The following is a 24,731-nucleotide window of genomic DNA, read 5'->3' as shown; positions in this document are numbered from 1 at the left end:
AACTACCACTGCCATAAAAACCTAAGAAAAATCTAAACCCGCTAGTACAATAAAAATGGCATTCATGAAGAGAAAACAAGCTAACAAAAACACTATCTACAACCTAAGGAACAAACAAACAAAGAAACCAAACAGTAAATCAGAAAGCAAGGAACAAAAGACACCTAAGACAACCAAACAACCAATAAAATGCTAGGAATAAATCAACACCTTTCAATAACAACTCTTAATGTTAAAGGTTTAAATTCCCCAATTAAAAGACACAGACTGGCTGACTGGATCAAAAAGCAGGACCCAACTATATGCTGCCTACAAGAGACCCACCTCACCCATAAAGATTCACACAGAATAAGAGTGAAAGGATGGAAAAAGATTTACCATGCAAACAGAAAAGAAAAACGAGCTGGAGTAGCTATTCTTATATCTGACAAAATAGACTTTAAACTAAAAACCATAAAAAGAGACAATGAGGGACACTACTTAATGATAAAAGGACTGATCCATCAAGAAGACATAACAATCATAAATATGTACGCACCCAATGTTGGAGCAGCCAGATTTATAAAACAAACTCTATTAGACCTAAAGAAGGAAATAGACACTAATACCATAATAGCAGGGGACCTGAACACTCCACTGTCAATATTAGACAGATCATCTAGGCAAAGAATCAGTAGAGAAACACAAGATCTAAACAAGACTCTAGACCAATTGGAATTGGCAGATATCTACAGAACATTCCACCCAACAACCTCAGAATATTCATTCTTCTCATCAGCACATGGATCATTCTCCAGGATAGATCACATATTAGGTCACAAATCAAGTCTCAGTAAATTCAAAAAAATTGGAATTATCCCATGTATCTTCTCAGACCACAATGGTTTAAAACTAGAAATTAATAACAAACAAAACTCTGGAAACTATACAAACACATGGAAATTAAACAGCATTCTACTTAATGACATATGGGTCCAAGAAGAAATCAAGCAGGAAATCAAAAAGTTTATTGAAACTAATGAAAACAATGATACATCATACCAAAACCTGTGGGATACTGCAAAAGCAGTATTGAGGGGAAAATTTATTGCATTAAATGCTCACTTCAGAAGAATGGAAAGATGGCAAGTGAACAACCTAACACTTCACCTTAAAGAACTAGAAAAACAAGAACAATCCAATCCTAAAGTTAGCAGACGGAAAGAAATCATTAAGATCAGAGCAGAACTGAATGAAATTGAAAACCAAAAAACAATTCAAAAGATCAATGAATCAAAAAGTTGGTTTTTTGAAAAGATAAATAAAATTGACAAACCATTAGCATGGCTAACAAAAAAAAGAAGAGAGAAGACTCAAATAACAAAAATTAGAAATGAAAAAGGCGATATTACAACTGATTCATCTGAAATACAAGGAATCATTCGAGACTACTATAAACAACTGTACGCCAACAAATTTGAAAATCTGGAGGAAATGGATAAATTTCTGGACACACACAAGCTCCCAAAACTGAACCGTGAAGACGTAGAAAATCTGAACAGACCAATAACAATAAAGGAGATTGAAGCTGTTATCAGAAGGCTCCCAACAAAGAAAAGCCCAGGACCAGATGGATTCACAGCAGAATTTTACCAAACATTCAAAGAGGAATTGACACCGATTCTTTACAAACTATTCCAAAAGATTGAAACGGACGCAAATCTCCCAAACTCATTCTATGAAGCAAACATCATCCTGATACCAAAACCAGGTAAAGATATAACCAAAAAAGAAAACTACAGGCCGATATCCTTGATGAATATAGATGCAAAAATCCTCACTAAAATACTAGCAAACAGAATACAGCAACACATACGAAAAATTATTCATCACGATCAAGTGGGATTCATCCCAGGGATGCAAGGTTGGTTCAACATACGCAAATCAATAAATGTGATACACCATATTAATAAACTCAAACACAAGGACCATATGATCATCTCTATAGATGCTGAAAAAGCATTTGATAAAGTTCAGCACTCATTCATGACAAAGACCCTCTATAAGTTAGGTATAGAGGGAAAGTATCTCAACATAATTAAAGCCATATATGACAAACCCACTGCCAATATCATCCTGAATGGGGAAAAGCTGAAAGCTTTTCCTTTAAGAACAGGCACTAGACAAGGATGCCCACTCTCACCACTCCTATTCAACATAGTGTTGGAAGTACTAGCCAGAGCAATCAGAGAAGAGAAGGAAATAAAGGGCATCCAGATTGGAAAAGATGAAGTCAAACTGTCCCTGTTTGCAGATGACATGATCCTATATATCGAACAGCCTAAAACCTCTACAAAAAAACTGTTGGAATTGATAAATGATTTCAGCACAGTAGCAGGATACAAAATCAACACACAAAAATCAGTAGCATTTATTTTCTCCAATAGTGAACATGCAGAAGGAGAAATCAAGAAAGCCTGCCCATTTACAATAGCCACCAAAAAAATAAAATACTTAGGAATTGAGTTAACCAAGGAGGTGAAAAATCTCTATAATGAGAACTACAAACCACTGCTGAGAGAAATTAGAGAGGATACAAGAAGATGGAAAGATATTCCATGCTCTTGGATTGGAAGAATCAACATAGTGAAAATGTCCATACTACCCAAAGTGATATACAAATTCAATGCAATCCCCATCAAAATTCCAAAGACATTTTTCTCAGAAATGGAAAAAACTATTCAGACATTTATATGGAACAATAAAAGACCACGCATCGCCAAAGCAATGCTGAGCAAAAAAAATAAAGCTGGAGGCATAACACTACCTGACTTTAAGCTATACTACAAAGCTATAATAACCAAAACAGTATGGTACTGGCATAAAAACAGACACACTGACCAATGGAATAGAATAGAGAATCCAGAAATCAACCCACACACTTACTTCCATCTGATCTTTGACAAAGGCACCAAGCCTATTCACTGGGGAAGGGACTGCCTCTTCAGCAAGTGGTGCTGGGATAACTGGATATCGATATGCAGGAGAATGAAACTAGATCCATACCTCTCACCGTATACTAAAATCAACTCAAAATGGATTAAGGATTTAAATATACACCCTGAGACAATAAAACTTCTTAAAGAAAACATAGGGGAAACACTTCAGGAAATAGGACTGGGCACAGACTTCATGAATACGACCCCAAAAGCACGGGCAACCAAAGGAAAAATAAACAAATGGGATTATATCAAACTAAAAAGCTTCTGCACAGCAAAAGAAACAATTAAAAGAGTTAAAAGACAACCAACAGAGTGGGAGAAAATATTTGCAAAATATACATCTGACAAAGGATTAATATCCAGAATATATAAGGAACTCAAACAACTTTACAAGAAGAAAACAAGCAACCCAATTAAAAAATGGGCAAAAGAGCTAAGTAGGCATTTCTCTAAGGAAGATATACAAATGGCCAACAGACATATGAAAAAATGCTCAACATCACTCAGCATCCGGGAAATGCAAATCAAAACCACATTGAGATACCATCTAACCCCAGTTAGGATGGCTAAAATCCAAAAGACTATGAACGATAAATGCTGGCGAGGCTGCGGAGAAAAAGGAACTCTCATACATTGTTGGTGGGACTGCAAAATGGTGCAGCCTCTATGGAAAATGGTATGGAGGTTCCTTAAACAATTGCAAATAGATCTACCATACGACCCAGCCATCCCACTGTTGGGAATATACCCAGAGGAATGGAAATCATCAAGTCGAAGGTATACCTGTTCCCCAATGTTCATCGCAGCACTCTTTACAATAGCCAAGAGTTGGAACCAGCCCAAATGCCCATCATCAGATGAGTGGATACGGAAAATGTGGTACATCTACACAATGGAATACTACTCAGCTATAAAAACGAATGAAATACTGCCATTTGCAACAACATGGATGGACCTTGAGAGAATTATATTAAGTGAAACAAGTCAGGCACAGAAAGAGAAATACCACATGTTCTCACTTATTGGAGGGAGCTAAAAATTAACATATAAATTCACACACACACATACACACATACACACACAAACCGGGGGGCGGGGAGGAAGAAGATATAACAACCACAATTATTTGAAGTTGATACAACAAACAGAAAGGACATTGTTGGGGGGGAGGGAGGGGAGGGAGAAGGGAGGGAGGTTTTGGTGATGGGGAGCATTAATCAGCTACAATGTATATCGACAAAATAAAATTAAAAAAAAAAAAAAAAAAAAAAAAAAAAGATAATCTCAGTATCGAAGGTAGATATGAAGATTTTGTATTTCAAAATGTCTATACTCCGTAGGTACCTTGAAACTCAAACTTTAAAGATCAAGAAGTCTGCCAAGTAACAATAATACGGATAAAGTAAATGGCTCCTTTTACAGATGTCTGAATTGTTATAAACATTTTAGGTACTAAATAAAAGATCTCATAAAAGCGGGAAAATATGGCTTAGAAAACTAATTCTTCCCCAAAAGAGAGTAACTGAATTATGAGTATCTCTGGAGGGCAAGATAAAGCCCCATAACTGTTCCTGGATAAAAGACATTATTTTCCTAGTGCAAAATTAGTAATTACTTATACAACAAAAATTTAGTTCCATTTTACTATTGACCTTTAATAAATTATTTGTCCCATTTAAACATTATCTCACTACTTAGAATATAAAGTGATACAAGTAAAGCATTTTTAATTTTTCTAGAGAAAACCACTAAACGATTCAGCAATTTCTTTCATGCCAGGCTCTACAAAATATTCTTTCACTTTGTGGAGCAAAATGGCTTTCATAAAGAAAACCAGTAAATTATTAAAGTTCAAATAATTTTAGAAATCAGAGAGTGTTGCAAGTAAGTTTAAATCTTCACTTGAGAACCTTACCTCCTTCACGTGTTATTTCATGGCACTAACCAGTGACTTGAGTATAATCAATTACACTGGGAAAGCCAAATTTTAAGATTTGTTCTGGCTGATGAAACTGCTAGAATCTCTTGAAGACACAAAGACTGTTTTCATAGAACAACCCAATCAAGGAAGATACAATTCATGGAACATGTAAGGGACCCGGCTGGCCATCACTCATCCAGCACCATGGCTCTTGACCAATTCTGCCCTGCTCCTCAGGATCACCAGTCTGGAAGGTGGGGTCTCCCCCACCCTACATGAAGACAGGGAAAGGGAGCCAGTGACATTCTACCTGGGAAAGTTGCTCAAGATTGAATTTGTAAAGCAACAGAACACACACAAACACACAAACACACACACACACACACACAATAAAAGACCTCTTGAAAGTCAGAAAGCAAACATTAAAAATTCTCCCAAGTATGTAACCTTTGTGATGTGGAAGTTCTGCATGATGTTCTCCACAGGCACTCTGGGCTCCTCTGTCACTCTCAGCCTGTGACTCACAGCTGTAATGTTAACAATCGTTTCAGAAAGAGAGAGAAAAAAACACTGCTTTGACTCTGCTTTATCTTTTCTTACCCTGGATTGCCCCCAATCCCAAGGGATATATGAGTTCCTAAGTCCCTCTCTTTTTGTAATATTTTAAATTTTGTTTCACTTGTCAAATACTTGGAGCTTGGTTCAGGTAATATATGAAAAACAGCTCAAACTAATCTACACTGTTAGAAGTCAAGAGAGTACTTGCCCTGGGGAGGCACTGGCTGAGAGGGGGCACCACAGAGCTTTCTGACCCCAGAAATGATCTATTTGATAAGGCTTGTAGTGATTTTTTTTTTTTTTTTAATGCTGGTACTGACTGTGTTTAGTTTGTGTAAATGTATCAAGCTGCATGCACTCTCATGATCTGTGTATTTTTTGGATGTCAATACAAAGTTGAATAAAAACAGCTGGGGTTTAAATAACTAGGCTTTGTGAGTTTAGGAAACAGAGAATTCTGGTTTGACAATAATGATGAAAGACAAAATTTCCTATTTATTCACATGGTCACATCTCTTTTCTGACTTTTTACAATCCAAAGAAAGACAGTTATTTCTGTATACAAATGTGAACACCATCTAACTAGAGTGGCAGAATGAAAAGAAGAATAACTACCACCCAACTGCCCAGGTCGCAGTGCTGGGATGGTAGGGAGACGCTAAGAAAGAAAAAAGATGTACCCCAGCATGCCTATACAGCAGGTAGATATGCATGTTAATGGGAGACTGCAAATTACAATGCCCGCCCCACCTCACAGTCTTCTAAGATGACAGATGCTAACAGGAACCCTGGTGAGACGGTTGGCCCAGCAGCCAAGGCCTGAGCAATGAGGAACCAGGAGCACCAGCTTTTCCAGCATTCGCAGAAGCCCTGAGCATTCCTGAGTGTAGGCCGCCCATTGCCTGCTGGGGGTGCGGGGGTGGGGGGAGCGCAGGAAGGGGAGAAGTAGAAGAAGGTAAATGCACAAGAGCAAAGGGTTTAGCTCCTGTGTTCAACGCAGGAGCTGAAATGGGCTGCTCTCCGGGTCCCTCTTCCCTGACTGCTGGCTGAGGAATTATCCAAAGTTAAACTAGTCTGAGAAGGTGTCCCAGATCCAGAAAGCGCTGAGATTCAGTTGGTTGGGCTTCCCAAATGCTTTCGGCAAACGTGTCCCTTAACTGTGAGACACTCCCCTCCACTCTGCCCCTGTCTCTCTCCCCCCCTCTCTCTCCAGCTCTCTCATTTTCCCCACTCCCTCTCCCTCCACCCAAATTTCCCCTTTTCTCCACTCTTTGTCAATTTACTGGTTATCAGAGTTGAAGCGTTCCTTAAAAAAAAAGGTGGGAAGGCAGGCAGCATGAAGCCATTTTCAGAATTTTTTGACTGGAACCCCAAATTTTAATTATTACTTCAAATGAACTCTACTTGAATCATTGTACAGTCTATGCATGTACTGAAACAACATGCTGTACCCCACAAATATGTACAAGTAAATGTTAAAATAAAACAAAAAATAAAATAAAATGAAATATACTTAAGACCCTTACATAATTCGCTATAACAAAAAAATTTCATACTAAAGCAGTCATTTCAGTTTACATGGGGATTTCTTAGGCTATTTGTACTTTGAGCACAGCACCCAACCAATCTGCAGCAAAGAAATTTAATTTCAATGACCCCCAAGAGGGGCAAATGCCAATATTATGGTAGCCTAACACCTAATCCTACAGTCCAAGAACTCCACCAGTTTGACAAGCACCAGGTTAACTCTAGAAATAGAGATTTTTAGGAAAGAGTAGGCCCAAATTAAAAGTCTCCCAAAATTACAGTAATTTTAAAAGCAATTTATAGGAGTCAAATCGTAGAATTGTAGAATTAAAGAATCATTCTACAATAAGGTAGACCCATTAGGCTGCCAAATCCGTCCCTCATGCCATAGCTGGCTCAAAACCCAAGTGGTTTCCAAGGTTGTAGATGCAAGAAGCCATGTGTCAACAGCTGGCAAATTATTTACTGCATATTAGTTCATGCTTACTATTTGGGGATCTTATTTTTAATATCTGCAAGATAAGAACAAGTATAATCTTTCTCACAGAGAAATTATAATAAGTACTTTAAAAATATAAGATACATTTTGAGACAACTGCGGTCATTTGGACATGAATTATACATTAAATAGTATTATTGCGTAAAGCCAATTTTCTGAGCTGTGATGACAGTATTGTGGTTATGTAGGAGATCATTCTTGTTCATATGAGATGCACGGTTGAATTTTTATGGATGAAGTATCATAATGCCTGCAACTTACTTTCAAATAGTTCATCAAAAACATACATACAAGCATATACACACACATATAGTAATAAAAACTGAGAAGCAGATTGACTAACACCCAGTTCCATGAAAGCCTAAGAAACTGGTATCAACAAGTACTTCTGGTAGCAGAGGTATAGGGGAAGGAGTGGTTAAAATAAACTAAATAGGCTGAAATTCTGTGTAACTCCATCCCTCGCAGCTCCCTGTAGTCAGGCTACTGAACCCAGGGCATGGGAGGTATGTTCTCTAGAGAGGGTAAAACAGAGTGTCTCTAACTGGGGTCATTAAGTAAGGGTACCCTCACAATAAGCACCTTTATCGTTCAGGGTCAGGGTACTTATTATAAATACAAATGTTAGGTGAGCATTTATATACTGAACGCTAGGCATTCCTGCCTTCTTTTCCCACCCGGCTCCTGGAAGCTAGCAACCAACTTTTATCTTCCAGGAAAGAGCTCAGAAGATACTTCTTCTACAGGGAATATGACTAGCCCATGAGGAAAGCCCTTAAAGATACTGCCACTGAGGTTTTCGCCAGTGACACAGCCCAGCCAGATTCCCCTAATTGTAGGTGTGGGTAGGTATCACCTGCAGGTTGACCAACCCCATCCACATGTCCCTACTCTTAAGAGCAGCCAAATAAGCAGCATGCAGCATGAGAAGAGAGCCTCTAGAATGGGAAACAGAGACAAAAACAAACGTAAAAACGCAACAGAGGCTATAAAGGGAAAAGTAAACTTAGTCAAAAAAAGAAAATCAAAAATATCACTAATATACTCAGATAAGATACTGCAACCATGAAACAATTACAGAATACTATATAAAAAAGGATAATTTAGAGGGGAAAAAAGAGCTTTTGGAAATTAAATATGATAGCAGAAATGAAAAGAATTCAGTAGAGGGATTAGAATATAAAGTTTCTTCCAAGAAAACGATATAACACAGAAAAGAGAAAATAAGAAAATTGAATTGTTGGCCCAGAAGATCCTACATCTGAATAATAAATTCTAGAAAGAGCAAACAGGACAAAAACGTGGGGAAGACACCCTCCAAATAAGTAAAGGAAATTTCCCAGAACTGAAGGGCATGAGATTCCTCACTGAAAAAGCCCTTCAAGTGCTCAGCATGATGGATGAAAACAAATTCATGAAAAGCCCCATTATCATGAAATTTCAGAACACTGGGAACAAAGGGAAAAATCCTATAAACTTCCAGAGAGGGAACAGAAGTCAGGTTCTCAAATAATTTACTTCCCATGCACCCTTTCTCAAGAAGCTATGAGAGGGAATGCTTTACCAAAACCAGAGTAAATCAAGAAAGAAAAGTGCTTGGGATACAGAAAATGGGGAAAAGCCAGCATAAGAGGTAGGAGCTGCCTCCCCAGGAAAATGGTGAGGGCACCCAAGGAGAGCTGTGCACCAAGTTCCCAGGGTAAGGGTTGGGTGAGACACGTGGAGAGTTCTCCAAAGAGGTAATTGATAGATACCTCACGTCCCTGAACATACAAAGGAGATTTACACCGCTGGGGAAGAATTTGGGGTTGAAATAGTAATAATAAAAAACTAAAAAAGCAAGGCAATTATTAATGCCAGAGAAAACAAAAAGTGGTGCGGGGAATTAAAAGTAATCATCTTTAGTCATCATTAATTTAAGGTTCAGCTATAAACAGGTTTATGTAATCACAGACACTGAGAACAGATTTCACCAAAGTGATGCTATATCTATATTGGGAGTAGTAGTGGAGACAGACAGGGCGACGTGCTGTGATGGGAGGTGATGGAGTTTGGATGTGTTGTCGCCTCCAAAACTCATGTGGAAATTTGATCTCCAATGTGGCAGTGTTGGAAACTGATTGAGTCATGGGGGCGGATCCCTCATGAATGGATTAATCCTCTCCCTGGGGGAGGGAGGATTAAAATGAATGAGTTCTTGCTCTACTAGTTCCCGAAAGAGCTCCTTGCTTAAAAAGACCCTGGCACCTTCTCTCTCTCTCTTGCTTCCTCTCGCCATGTAATCTGCTTGTACCCGCAGGCTGCCTGCCACTTTCCGCCACGAGTAGAAGCAGCCTCAGGCCCATGCCAGATGCAGCTGTCCCAGAATTGTAAGCAAATAAATCTCTCTTCTTTATAAATTACCCAGTCTCAAGTAATTCTGTTATAGCAACACAAAACAGACTAAAAACAGAAAATTGGTACCAGCAGTGGGGTGTTGCTAAACAGATACCTGAAAATGTGGATGCATCTTTGGTACTGGGTAATGGGCAAAGGTTGGAGGAGTTTGGAGGACTTAGAAGAAGAGAAAAAGACGAGGGAAAGTTTGGAATGTCTTAGAAACTTATGTGGTGGCGAGCAGAATTCTGATAGAAATGTGGACAGTAAAGGCCATGTGGATGATGAGGTCTCAGACAGAAATGAGGAACTTATTGGGAATTGGACAAAAGATAACCCTTGCTACACCATAGCAAGGAACCTGGCTGCATTGTGTCCATGCCCTTGGACTTTGTGGAATTTGGAACTTAAAAGTTGTGAACCAGAGCATTTGGCCAAAGAAATTTCTAAGCAGCAAAGCATTAAGGACACTGCATGGCTACTTCTAATAGCCTACTTTGAGTTATGGCAGCAAAGGCATAACATAAAGCCAGAATTTAAAAGGGAAGCAGAGCATAAAGACTTGGAAAACTTGCAGCCTGGCCATGTGGTAAAGAAGCTGAGAGCTCCAGAACAATGCAAGGGTGAAGCAGATACACTGGTTGCTAAAGACATTATCTTGGCAGTGAGGCAACCAGATGCTAATAGTGGAAAAAATGAGAGGAAAGCCCTGAAGGCATTTCAGAAGTCTGGAAGGGTACCCCACCCATCACAGACCCTCAGGCCTAGAAGGACTGAGTTATCCTGGAAGACAGACCTGGGGTGCAGCTGCCCTCGGGATCCTGCTCCCTGCATCCCAGCTGCTCCAGCTGGAGCGGCCCCAAGTGTGGTTCTTGCAGCAGCCCTGGAGAGTAGAGGCCTGCACCTCTGTGTTAAGTCTGCAGGCCAGGAGAATGTGAGAGCAGTGGAGGCATGGCAGCCTCCACCCAGATTCCAGAGGATGTATGGAAAAGCCTGGGGACCCAGGCAGAGACCTGCCGCAGGGGTGGAGCCACCACAGAGATCATCTACTAGAGCAATGCCAAGCAGGAAAATGGGGTCAGAGCCCCCACAGAGAGCTCCTACCAAGGAAATGTCTAGTACAGCCAATGCAGCAGGGCTGCTGCCAGGACCCCAGAACATTGGGGCCACTGATAATGTGCAACGCAGGCCTGGAAAAGCTGCAGGCAAGGCTAAGCCTGGCAGAGCTGTGGGAGCAAGGGTGCCCAAGGCTTTGGGGGCCCGGATGCCCCATTGTGCCCAGGATTTGGAGTCGAAGAACATTATTTCGGAGCTTTAAGACATAATGTCTGTCCTGCTGGATTTTGGACTTGTTTGGGGCCTGTTTCTCCTTTCTTCTGGCCTATTCCTCCTTTTTGGAATGGAAATGTATACCCAATGTCTGTTCCACCACTGTATCTTGGGAGTAGAGAAATTTGGTTTTGTTTTCAGGTTCACAGCTGGAAGGACTTTTGCTTTTACTCTCAGATGAGACTTTGGATTTTGGACTTTTAAATTGGTGCTGGAGCAAGCTAACACTTTTGGGACTCTTGGGATAGAATGATTGTATTTTGTATATGAGAAGAACATGAGTTTTGGGGGGCCAGAGGCGGAATGATGGAGTTTGGATGTCTTGTCCCCTCCAAAACTAATGTGGAAATTTGATCTCCAATGTGGCAGTGTTGGAAACTGAGTCATGGGGGCGGATCCCTCATGAATGGATTAATGCTCTCCCTGGGGGAGGGGGGATTAATGAGTGAGTTCTCGCTCTATTAGTTCCCGTGAGAGCTCCTTGCTTAAAAAGACCGTGGCACCTTCTCTCTCTCTCTCTTGCTTCTTGTCACCATGTAATCTGCTTGTACCGGCCAGCTGCCTGCCACTTTCCACCATGAGTCGAAGCAGCCTGAGGCCCATGTCAGATGCAGCTGTCCCAGAATCATAAACCAAATAAACCTCTCTTCTTTATAAATTACCCAGTCTCAGGTAATGCTGTTATAGCAACACAAAACAGACTAAAACAGGAGGTGAAAGGACAGACACGAGCTAAATCTTTGCCTTCCTTAGTAGGAAGTCATTAGATAATTTCTCAAGCTCCTACACCAGAGAGTAGCAAGACAATGAAATGCATTACTAGCACTATAGTAATGCATCACTTAATGGAGGGGATATGTTCTGAGAAATGCTTCGTTAGGTAATTTCATTGTTGTGTGAACATCATAGAGTGTACTTACACAAACCTAGATGGTATAGCCTACTGCAGTATAACCTATTGCTCCTACCAATGCTGTATGTGTGGTCTGCCATTGAATGAAACCTGTTGTTATTCAGCACATGACTATATTTAGAAATTTGATGTAAATACCAAAAGAATGTGCCGAAAGAGTTTAAACTGAAAACCACTGGGGAGAGAACAATAAAGAATCAGGGGACAGGAGAACACTGAGTTTTTGTTGGGATTTTGGTAACAAATATTTGACTCACTCTCTCTCTCTCTCTCTATGAAATGTATACATAACTTAAAATGTAAATTACATATATATAATTTTTGGTATATATAACTGTTAAAAAGAAAATACATATATATCTGTTTTAAAAATATTGTGACACATTCTGTTTACTAAGTTACTATCTATTTTTTAAATTCTCCTTTATTATCCAACTATACGTAAATTATAAAAATGTTTCATTATATATTAACCATTATATTTGAAAAATATAGAAGAATCTGCTTTCATTAAATTACTAGTACATTTAAGTCTGTGTTATAATTTTCTTAGCATACACAAGTGCTAATTCCAAGTATTCTTGGCCAATTTCGTTTCCTAACACTGGTGGTAGTATAAAGTACTCACCAGATCTAGTGGACTGAGACGTGTGCCAGAGATAGGCCTGGAATCGGATGACTCAAAACTGGACGCATGGAGGCTAGCATAAGAGATGGTGCAGAGTATTAATTTGTGAAAAATCATTTCTTTTATTTCTAGTATGTTAGTTAACTCTAGCTGAAAAACAAGTAAAAGCATCTAATGCATAAGCCTTGAGGAAAAAGCAATTTTAAAATGTTACAGTACTTGAAGCATTTTATTAACAAGTCTTTTTACTACTTTCAGGAAGATTAAAAAATATTGAATAATGAAAAGAAAAAGTGCATACAGTAATTTTTTTTTTGAAGCTTTGTTCATATCACTTTATAAAGTTGGTGTGATAACTGCAATTAACCATTTCATTCCTAAGTAGCTTCCTGGACCCAAGGTCTGTAATTATCTTTAGGAATCTTGAACAAAAGTCAAACTTAAGAAAACAACTGTCTTGAACCTAAATTAAAGTAATGCATCACACCAACAAGCTAAAGAAGAAAAACCACATCAATAGATCATATTAATAGATGCAGAAAAAGCATTTGATAGTATCCAAAACCCTTTCATGATAAAAACTGTCAGTAAACTAGGAATAGAAGGAAACCTTTCAACCTGATAAATAATATCTACAAAACACCTACAGCTAATATCATACTTTAACGATGAAAAACTTAAAACTTTCCCACCAAGATCAGAAACAAGGCAAGGGTGTCTCTTCTCACCACTGCTTTTGAACATTAAAATGGAAGACTTAGCTAATGAAAAAAGACAAGAAAAGGAAATACAAAGCATACAGATTGAGAAGGAAGAAATAAAACTGTCTTTGTTCACAGATGACATGATCATCTATGTAGAAAATCTGAAAATAATGAACAAAAAATTCCTGAAACTAATAAGTGATTATAGCAGGTTTGCAGGACACAAGGTTAATACAAAAAAGTCAGTTGCTTTCCTATATACCAGCAATGAAGAAGTGGAAACTGAACTGAAAACACAGTAACATTAATATTAGCACCCCCAAAAATGAAATACTTAGGTATGAATACAGCAAAACATGTGCAAGACCTATATGAGGAAAACTAAAAAACTAGATGGAAGAAATCAAAGAACTAAATAAAAGAAGAGATATCCCATGCTCGTGGATAGGAAGACAATACTGTCAAGATCTCAGTTCTTCCCTACTTTATCTGTAGATTCATTTTGATCTTAATCAAAATCCCAGCAAGTGATTTTGTAGATATTGATAAACTGATTCTACAGTTCATATGGAAAGGCAAAAGACCCCAAACACCTAACACAATAATGAAGGAAAAGAACAAATTTGGAGTACTGACACTATCTGACTTCAAGACATACTATAAAGCTCCAGTAATCAAGGTAGCGTAGTAGTAGTGAAAGAACAGACAAATGGACCAATGGAACAGAATAGACAAATAGATCCACGTAAATACAGCCAACAGATCTTTGACAAAGAAGCAAAGGCAACACAATGGAGAAAAGACAGTGTTTTCAACAAATAGTGCTGGGACAACTGGAAATCTACATGCAAAAAAAAAAAAAAAATCTAGACACAAACTTTATACCCTTCACAAAATTTAGCTAAAAAATGAATTACAGGCCCAAACATAAAACACAAAACTATAAAATACCTAGAATATAACATAAGAGAAAGTCTATATGACCTTAGGTATGATAATGACTTTTTACATACAACACAAAGGCATGATCCATGAAAGAAATAATTGATAAGCTATACTTTATTAAAATTAAAATTTTCTGCTCTGCAAAAGACACTGTCAAGAGAATAAGAAGAAAAGTCACAGACTGGGAGAAAACATTTGCAAAAGACATATAAGATAAAGGATTGTTAGCCAAAATACACAAAGACTTCTTAAAACTCCACAATAAGAACATAAACAATCTGATTAAACAATGAGCCACAGACCTTAACAGACACCTGACCAAAGAAGACATAAAGATGGCAAATAAGCATATGAAAAGATGCTCCGTATCATATGTCATAAGAGAAATATAAGTTAAGACAACAAGATACCACTACACACCTATTAGAATGGCAAAAATCCAGAACATTGACAACACCAAACGCTGGTTATGATGTGGAGCAACAGGAAGGCTCATTCATTGCTGGTGGGAATATAAAATGGTACAGCCACTCTGGAAGACAGTTTGGTGGTTTCTTACAAAACTAAACCTACTCTTACAATATGATACAGCATCGTACTCCTTGGTATTTACCCAAAGGAGCTGAAAACATGTCCACACAAAATCTTGCACTGGAATGTTTATAGCAGCTTTATTTATGATTGCCAAAACGTGGAAGCAACTGAGATGTCCTTCAGTAGGTGAATGAATAAATAAGTTGTGGTACATCCAGACAATGGAATATTCTTTAATGCTGAAAAGAAATGAGCTAACAAGCCATGAAAATTCATGGAGGAAACTTAAATGTAATTACTAAATGAAAGAAGCCAGTCTGAAAAGGCTACATACTATATGACGTTCTAGAAAAGGCAAAACTATGGAGACAGTGAAAGGATAAGTGGTTGCCAGAAGTTGGGGGAAGGGAGGGATGAACAGGCAGAGCAAAGGATTTCTAGGGCAGTGAAACTACTCTGTACGATACTGTAACAGTGGATACATGTCATTATAAACTTGTCCAAACACATAAAATGTCCAACACCAAAAGAGAACCGTAAGGTAAACTATGGAGTTTGGGTGATAACATGTGTCAACACAGGTTCATCAGCTGTAACAAATGTAGCACTCTGGTGGGGGATGTTGATAATGGGGGAGGTATGCATGTGTGGGGGCAGGAGGTACATGGGAAATTTCTGTATCTTCCACTCAATTTTGCTATGAATCTAAAACTGCTCTGAAAAATAAAGCCTATTAAAAAAAAAACCCAACTGTCCATAACTACAATTAAGGAAAACTGTAATCTGGTGGCTTAAATATCTGAGTGTACATGAAAGTGAAATGTCAATATACCTGAAGGAGGAAGGAGGTCTATTTTCTGGTGTTCTTGAAGATGTGGGTCCAAACAGCTTTCTTTGGTCTTCCCGCGGTGTAAATGGTCTTTGGGTTCTAACTGTTCTTAACGCATTTCGTGCTTCACTTATGATTTCTGCACTGGTCTTCTGCTTGGACAGTGAAGGTTGATAAAACAGATCCAGTCTTTCTAATTTTTTCTCATTTGGAGATAGCATCTTTCCTTTTAAAGCAAAATGTTCTTCAGATAGACACCATATCCTGAAAATATATGGTACAAAACACATCAACTGTTTTTAGTCAATACTTTAGAAAAGAATGCTTAACCCCATCCATATATTAAGACATTCCTCTATCTTAAGCTTGGAAAAAAATCATAAATAATTTTTAATTTTTAATTAAAGGTTAGAAGGTTAGGACAGGAAAACAGCTTTCAAAAATATAGGCTGCATAGCTGTGCCTATATGCAATCAAGGGAAAAGATGTGCAGGGAGGAAAGCCAGGATGAGAGCTACACCTGGGGAGAAGAAAATAAATCATGAAAGAAGACAGAACAGGAATAGAGAACCATCTCATATTCCTCCACCTACAAAAAAACACTGGGGGTTCTATTAGAATTTTTAACTAGTTTCCTTTTCTTCCCCACTGCCCTCCACCCAAAATGCTAATAAGGTTACATTTTAGACAAGTGGGGCCTATTTCCAAACTACCTTTACTTTTACAACAAACCACAGAGAATGGTTCAGCCCCACATTTGTCCATGATATACTTGAATGAATTGATTCAAATCTCCTTATATTTGAGACAGTGTCCTAGATGAACAAACACCAAATATCAATACCAAATAATGCTTTCCTAAGCCCTTTACCTCAATTGAAGAGTTAAAATCACATACAAGGGCATGAGAGTGTTGGTGTGTCCCATGGAAACACATCTAAACTTTAAAATACTACAGATTTTTAAAAACTTAATTCTAATTAGTATATGCTATTAAGTGTTCATTTTTTAAAATAAACTCTAACCCCATAAAAATGTCATATCTCTAGAGAGAAAGAGCTCTATAAATTATTCACGTATTCCAGCTGCCCGATTTTAGAATAACTTCTGCAAAAAAATTGTTTTGTGGCAATATGCCCAAGGAAACTAAAATGATTCCATTTGCACAAGTGACTCCCTAGACAAATAAAGATCTACTATATTATGATTCTATATATTAAGTTGTTATATAACAATAGAAAACAAGAACATTTGTTTAGTTACCCAGGACCCACCCCAAGAGTTTCTGAGGAAAAGAATAAGATGAAAACTACAAGGAATATGTCATTCTTTTCATATGGAAAGGCAAGATTTTGAGCTAAAATATTAAAAAGTGACTGGATAAGCAATACTGCCTTAAGAATTTTTGATACAGGATTTTATTTTATTTTTAATTTTCTCTATTATTGTTTTTTTGTAATTTATTCAAATTTTTATTTTTTATTTTTTGGCAGCTGTCTGGTACGGTGATCTGAACCCTTGTGATATGGGATTTTAAATTTAAGCAAGGTCTCTAGAATTATGTTCATTAATACAACTATCAAAAACTATGGCAGGCCTAGTACATTTTGCTTCTAATACTTCTGATATGATTAGCTCTTTATTTACAGCTAATTATAAAAAATATGTAAAGTATTATACATACATATAAGTATATTATTTTGGATGCATAATATAAATTCAGTCCTTATATTAAGTCCTTCACTTAATATAAATTAAGTAACCATGACATATTTGTTGGTTTATTTGTAAAAGACCCATTACACTAAGAAATTACACCACTTAGTTAGAAGAAGTTTCTGTACAATGAACAGCTTTTTTCCGGAGCCTAAATCAGATTTGCCACCCCTTTGGCCTCACATGGCACTAATAAGTCTAGCAATGTCTACAAGTAACCTGGCAAACCTAATAAAGATTAGAGAAAGGGCTTTGGGGAACAATAACAGACTATCATTCCTGACCTAAGGTTCTCCCTGGCTACCTTTTAGTTTGCATTGAAAACTATACTCTTTCACAGAGTAATGAACCAGGAACATTTACTCAGGTTAAATTCCAAGAATTCTGTAAATTATTTGGGCATACAAGAATGTAGACTGACCAAATACTGATGAAAACAGTGTAGATGACGGACCTAAAAATCTGTCTGTAAATTTTTACCATAAATTCTAACACAACTTTCTCTATCCCTCTTCTTCTTTTCCCCCCAAATCTCACTTTAACAGTTACATTATGAGAAACTGATATAATAACATAAGATCTGCACAGTTAATCTATTATTATATTAATATTAATCTATTATTAATTAAATCAAACAGGGAAATGTTTAATAATACACATGAACTGAGTTAAAAGAGGGTTTTGGGGGAGGGAAGAGAGTTTTTTATTTATACTGGTTAAATTACAAATTATTATAGACAGTTTTTGCCAACTTGAAAACACTCAGTTTGAAAGCTTGTCTACTTACAGTAAAGCTTACCCAAACCATAACACACTAGTACCACAGAAATTTTAACCTTACAAAATTTTCCTGACTACTGGAGGAAGTCCATTTATCTAGTATTGATTAACTGTTTCCTGTGTGCAAAGCCCTCCGTTTGGATTTCCGGAAACACAGAGAGGAATAAAATACTGTCTTCACCCTCCAGCAAGAAGGACCCCTATTGCTAAACATTTACTTCAAAAGCAATCACTATACTAAGTACTCCTGAGTACATTATCTCAATTCATCCCCACTACAATTTTGTGAGGTGGGTAGAGTTCTAAGCAATAGCAAAAAAAAAAAAAAAAAAAAGTATGACATATGACCAGAGACAATATTCAAACTATTACACTAGATGGGGTGGTGGGAGGTGGGGCACTCACAGGCCTTGGGGCTGCAACTACTGACCCACTAATAGATACGTAACAATATCTACACAACAGGAGCAACCTTCTGGGTGTGTACCCGTTGAACATTGGCACTGTTTGTATCTGAACAATTTTAATACAAGGTAGAAACTGATGGCGGCAATAAAAAAAAAAAGAGAGATAAATTACCACGTGTTTCCAAAGGAGGAAGAGCTTTCTGACTGGGAGAGGTAGACTTCCTGGAGGAGGTGGTGCTTGGGCTGGGTTCTGAAAAATGGGTTGAATTTGAGTAAGTGGCAATAGCTGGCACTGGGGCTGGAATAGAGAAGAAAGTTCCAGCAAAGTAGTAAGTGAGCTAAGGCACAGCATCAAGAACATACAGAGCTTGTGTGGACAAGAAGGAACTCTGAAAACGAAGACTGGAGGTGGACCAACTAAACTAAACGGCAGGTCAAGAAATTAAATAAAAGTTGATTAGCAAATTAAGTAAAAGATTTTGAGGGATGATGTCATCTGACAGAGATGGGCAGGAAGGAAGGAGGAAAAAGACTAGAAGTGGTAAAATCAGGCAGTTCTTATATAATCACCCAGCTAACTCTTAGAGGTCACTTCCTCAAGGAAGCTTTTTAAGTGCCCTTTCTCCAGGCTCTACAAGGTCCCCAGCTGTTCTCTATCACTACACCCACCCACAGTATTAGAATTGCCTGTGCATCTGGTGTTGCCCCATCAGACCATGAGCCCCAACCCTACATGTGAGGAACAGCTGAAGGTCAATGCTTGCATAATCTCTGGACTCTATTTTCAAATACAGACTTGAGCTAAGAAATTTTCAGATGAAGGCTGTATGGTTTCTTTAATTGGAGATATCTGTTACAGTGCAGTATGAATGCATATTAGATTTTATTTCAAATGGCATATGATTCTTGATGTCATATGGTAATATGAGTTCAAATTTAGCTCCTGTGAAGGTTAATTCTAGGTGTCAACTTGATCAGATCGAGGAATGCCGAGAAACGTGGTAAAGCTATCTTTTTAGGTGTGTCCATGAGGGTGCTTCCAGCAGAGATTAGTATGAGAGTCTGAATAGACTGGGTAGGAAAGACCCACCCTCAGTGTGGGCAGGAACCATCCAATCCATTGGGGGCTCAGAAAGAAAAAAAAAAAGAGAGAGAGAGAGAGAGAAAAGGTGAAGCTCTCTCGATCGGCTGGAGCTGGGATAAACTCTTCTCTCCTGTCCACGGACATCAGAGCTCAAGAATCTTCAGCTTTGGGTTCCAGGACTTACACCAAGGACATCATTGGCTTCCCTGGTTTTGAGGCCTTCAAACTTGGACTGAGCCACACTACCAGAATCCAGTTTGCAGATGGCCTATCATGGGACTTCTCTTCACAATCTCGTGAGCTTATTCCCCTAATAAATCCCCTCTCATACGTAACATATCCTATTGGTTCTGTCTCTCTGGAGAACCCTGATACAGTCCCATTTCCCTTTCTTGCCTTTATTTTGGGTTTCCTGGCATGGAGTAAGACTCAATAAACATTGGGATCAGGGAATGGAGAACAGAAAGCCTGACATACAGGAGTGGAAATGACATAGAGGTAAGAAGAGAGACAAGTGAGGTGCACTGAGAACAGAAGAACTAACAGGATTTGGCATCTGAGAAGACAGGAAGAGGTGAGAGGCAACATGGGGTATGCAAACCTAACGAGGTCAGAGGGCAAGGGAATCTTTTAAAAGAAATGGGAGGGGAAGTGGACTTTGAAGGGAAAGAAGAAAGAGATTATGTTCTATGTCACATCATACTGTCCTGAGTCTATGGTATCCACCGGACCCACTAGAGGATGAACGCCACCAGCAATAGGAAATCTGAAACTGAAAAACTTTTTAACAAAATATTTCTTATTGGTTTGGGGGGAATTCAGAGTCATCATTTATGTAAATTTATACTTAATTATCTTCGCTTCTAACAGCCACCTGAACCAGAATCTTCTTCTTAAATGAAACACTGTGCTATCAGAATGTTTCCAACAGGGGAAGTGCTGGCCATATCCACACTCTTCTCCCTGCAAATCAAATACTCAGGACCTTTTCCATGATTCTGAATTACTTTTGTGTTAATATGAGCATCCAAATAGGCAGTGGTTTTTAAATCCTGTCTGACAGTTCACAGCTATGTGACCTTGAGTAAGGGCTCTAACATCTTTAAACCTTACTTTTCTCATCTGTAAAATGTGGATAGTAATAATTGTCTTACAGAATTATTTGGAGAATTAAACAAAATAGCCCATGTAAAGTGCTTTAGCGTGGTGCCTGGCCCTTAAAAAACATTAACTACTGCATTTAAAAAAAGAAATTGCAAAAGAGAGGACGACGTTTGTTCTGTGTTTTCATACATTTCACACGTTTTAACATTTAAACGGGGGGGGGGTGCTTTCCTTTATGAAAATAGAGAATTTTTATTAAGTTATTTTATTGAATATCAGCTATGCCAAATCAACATCAACAATCAACCAGAATCTTATATATTAACAAATCAGGATACAAATGAAGAGTTCTGCTTGCTTTTCTGCCAAGTTAAAATAATTCTAAAACAGGGCGGGATGGAAGGAAGACCTGCTGTGATACTCGTGGGAATGGGTCATAAAAGGCTTTTTGTGTACATACGATGTATTTTAACATATGTTAAATATTATTACACGTAACATTTATTTATTGATTGGGGCCCTATCTGTCGCCTAGAAAAGTCCAGTTACAATCTGTGTGACTGTGGCCAGGTCACTGCCTGTCTAGACAAGCCCCTCAACCTACCAGTCTCTCATTCAACAAACATTACTGAGCTTCTAGTAAGCGCCGGGCACTTGGCTTCGTGCTCAGTATATAGAAATAAAGACAGCGCGCCCGACCCCCGACAGCATGCACAGGGCACTCTCACCGCCTCCCTCCCTCATCCGCGGACAGAAAGGCGGGCGACTGCAGGAGGGGTCCCCGGTGAACCTGCGGGGGACGACTCAACTCAGCGCAGACAGTGGCTCCCCCATTCCCAGTAGTGCCCGCTCCTCCACGGGTCCAGGGCAGAACGCAGCGGCATCCTAACCCCGCCCGCCCTCAGCTCTGCCCGGCCGGCCGCCGTCTCCATGGTAACCGTACACAAACCACCTCCCGCCGCCGCCCGGGTCCCCATCCTACAGAGCCAGGCCGCCGCTGGGCGGGAGGAGCGGGCCGGGGAATGAGTTGGGAGTGGGCGCAGGGAAGGGGGCTTCCGGCCTGACCCGAAGCACCTGTGACGAACGGGGGCGAATGCAACAGCTGCGGAGGCTCAGCTCATCCTCCGGCGTTCCCCAGGCAGCGGCAGTGGTGGCGGCGATGGAACAGGAACGGCGTCCCCCCGGGCGCCTCTCGGCCACTGAGCCTGCGCCGGTCCCGCCAACGCATGCGTAGAAACGCCGAGGCAGGGCGGTGGCAGGCGGGGCAGTGGGAGGAGCCTGGCGAGGGCTGGGGGTCGGGAGAGCTGGGACTGGGCGACCGGAGAGAAGGAACGAAGGCGAGCTCCGCGTGCAGGGGCTGTCGTGGGGAAGCGTCTGCTTTTAAATTAACAATTTACCGAACCACAGATGTCGAGCCCCTACGAGAACAGTGCCTCCATTAAATAACAATAGGCAGGGTGGCAGTTTAATGCTTGGGGGTAAGAGGATTTACTGGTTCAGACCGCGGCTCTGTGTAAGCTGGGAACAGTTACTTATCCTTTCAGTTTCCCCACGTGTGAAGTGGAGGGAAATAATGTACCTAGCGAGGTCTTGGGCTGTTGTGAAGATTGAATAGGAAAATAGATACAAAGCCCTATGCACTTGTCAATCAACGAATGTTAAACTGTTGGCCTTGCATTTGTACAGCACTTCAGTGTTTACAAAGGGTATTCAGGTATCTTCCTCTTACAGCGTCTCTGCGACTCGAGGTAGGTAGCCTGGAGTCCCCCATTCAGGAGAGGAACTAGGGGCCTGAGGTCTAGTGAGTGGCAGAGCAAGATGCAAGTCTACCTTTTCCGTGGCCAGTCAGTCCTTGTTCGTACTGCCTCACGCTTGAATGGCAAAAAGAACCCCATTTATATGTTTCTAGTTTAAATTCTGTTCTCTCCTATTAAACCCTAAACACTCAGCAACACTTTACAGTGTTAAATACAAGTGAGACCATAATCGCTCTCCTTTCAGGTTTGCACCACGTTTTATAAATATGGGGATTTTTCAGCCAAAGTGTTGTCAACATGGGAAAATGTCGCGTCCCTTGGTGCTAAGTATCTTATAAAGAATAATTAAGTTGAAAATATTTTTGAGCACAAACTTTGTGTAAGGCATTGTGCTAAGTGGGAAATGATACCAACCTGAACTAAAGAAATGTAAATATTCCTCAAAGTGCCCAATAGTATTTCACATAACAGTCTACAAATACTGATTAGATGACTGGATAATTTTAGAACCTGAAACAAAATATTTGTGTTTTTCAGTGTTAAAATCTTTTCCAGTGACAACATGATTTATATCAACAAGTCCCATTTACTGGCCCCTGGACTTCATTGTGCAAAGGGACCTTTACCTGTTTACATGTAAGCATGTAACTAGTTTACATGTTAGCATAACTAGTGTTTTGTGTTCACGACTTGTGAGATGTGATAAAAATGCAACTTTATTTTGGTCTCTCACTGACATTTTAAAACGTATTCAGTGCTGGTTATCTTCTCTTGTCCGTAAATAGAAATTTGGGTAGAGCCCTTAAATTTTCTGCTAATTCTTAAATAATAGTCCTCTAGTAACTAAGGCTCAGTAACAGCTTCATTCCAAAGTTATAATATTGGATGCAAGATATAAACAAATGCATCAAATTTCACTTGAAAGTAAGTCTTCATCCCCTTATTCCCACACCAGGCTTAAGGTCTGTAGTTGTTCTTCCCAGAACGGATGCAGTTGGCTCAGGCTTACCCTTCCCATATTTACTAAGGGCTGTTTAAGACCCAGCTTGGCTCAAAGTGGGCAGGGAGGGGGGAAAAGGAAAAGGAGATGGAGCACTTCTTCCAGGAGTTGAGTGGCTTCCAGCTCACTGTACTGGTCTACGGTTAAAGAGAGTCAAGTGGGTCTTTCCTGGGTCCTTTGAGTTTCCCATGGATGGGGACTCTGGACACAGGTGGGTGCAGTGCTCTTGCACTGCTTGCTTGTAATTCCTTCCCTGCCCCTAAAACTTCAGGCATCACCCCAGCTTCCACTGCCCCTTTAGATGGGTCCCAAAGAAAATCTCCCACATCTGCCCCAGTGACTCTGAGAGAGCAGACTTACCCAATGCAGCCTGCTCAGTGCTGCCACAGGATGCAGCTTTAGCTTTCCTGGGATTGAGTCAGGCTCCAGTTCTCTGAGCCACCTAACTCTGACAGGCTTCCCTGGGAAGCCTCTCTCGCTGGCTTGAGATGAAGGAGGTAGAACCCCACACTCCTTTCTCCAAAGAAATTTCCTCACACATCCTCCCCTCCACTCTCTGACACCTTATTTTTAAGCCTAGGTCTGCGTAAGGGGTCCAGAATCGTGGAGGCGGTCTGTATGTGCCTTTGTAACCTGCCCTATGGAGACTCTGCCTCACCTTCACTTGGAACTGATGATTATACAATTACCATCTCAGTGGAAACGTCAGCTTAAAAACCTGTTGTACAGCCAATTGCTAGCTATGGTCTTGCACCCTAGGATCTTGGTCTAAAATAGACTTTGTAAGCACACTTCTGGAACCTGAAGCTAGCCAGCTCAGTCAGCCAGGAAATGTCTGCCCGGCAAATTAGAACAATTGAAAAGAATGACAAGGTCAGAATAATAGGAGGCAATTATGTGAAGCAGTAAAGCTACCCAGCTTACCTCACTGATAGACGCTATATGAAAAAATATTTAGGCACTCATAACAATGGCATATTATACTGACCTGGCTGTTCCTCCATGGTTACTTGATGACTATTTAACAGACTTTTACATAGTTAAGCTTTGTAAGAGGCTTACAAAGAAACAAATTGTTGACATGTTTGATATACCTTTGACTTAAAGAGGAAAACAAAATATTGTAAGTATCTGACATT

At 39.6% G+C, this 24,731-nt stretch overlaps 1 protein-coding gene across 1 annotated transcript in view; it reads right to left on the bottom strand.

Annotated features, from left to right (window-relative positions):
* Positions 1–22,022, bottom strand: part of ARMC2 (armadillo repeat containing 2) — a 112,258-nt gene extending 90,236 nt beyond the window's left edge. The window contains exons 1-4 of the mRNA XM_063097778.1: positions 21,910–22,022; positions 18,820–18,897; positions 15,748–16,008; positions 12,733–12,805 (exon numbers count right to left, since the gene is read on the bottom strand). Coding sequence (XP_062953848.1) covers positions 12,733–12,805; positions 15,748–15,965 — 291 coding nt within the window. The 5' untranslated portion in view covers positions 15,966–16,008; positions 18,820–18,897; positions 21,910–22,022. The remainder of the gene's footprint in view (positions 1–12,732; positions 12,806–15,747; positions 16,009–18,819; positions 18,898–21,909) is intronic.
* Positions 22,023–24,731: the final 2,709 nt, after the last annotated feature.

Source organism: Cynocephalus volans, chromosome 5 (genome assembly GCF_027409185.1).
Source record: "Cynocephalus volans isolate mCynVol1 chromosome 5, mCynVol1.pri, whole genome shotgun sequence".
In the NCBI taxonomy this organism is placed as follows: Eukaryota; Metazoa; Chordata; class Mammalia; order Dermoptera; family Cynocephalidae; genus Cynocephalus; species Cynocephalus volans.
The sequence above is the reverse complement of the archived record's forward strand: the minus strand, read 5'-3'. Positions and strand labels throughout refer to the sequence as shown.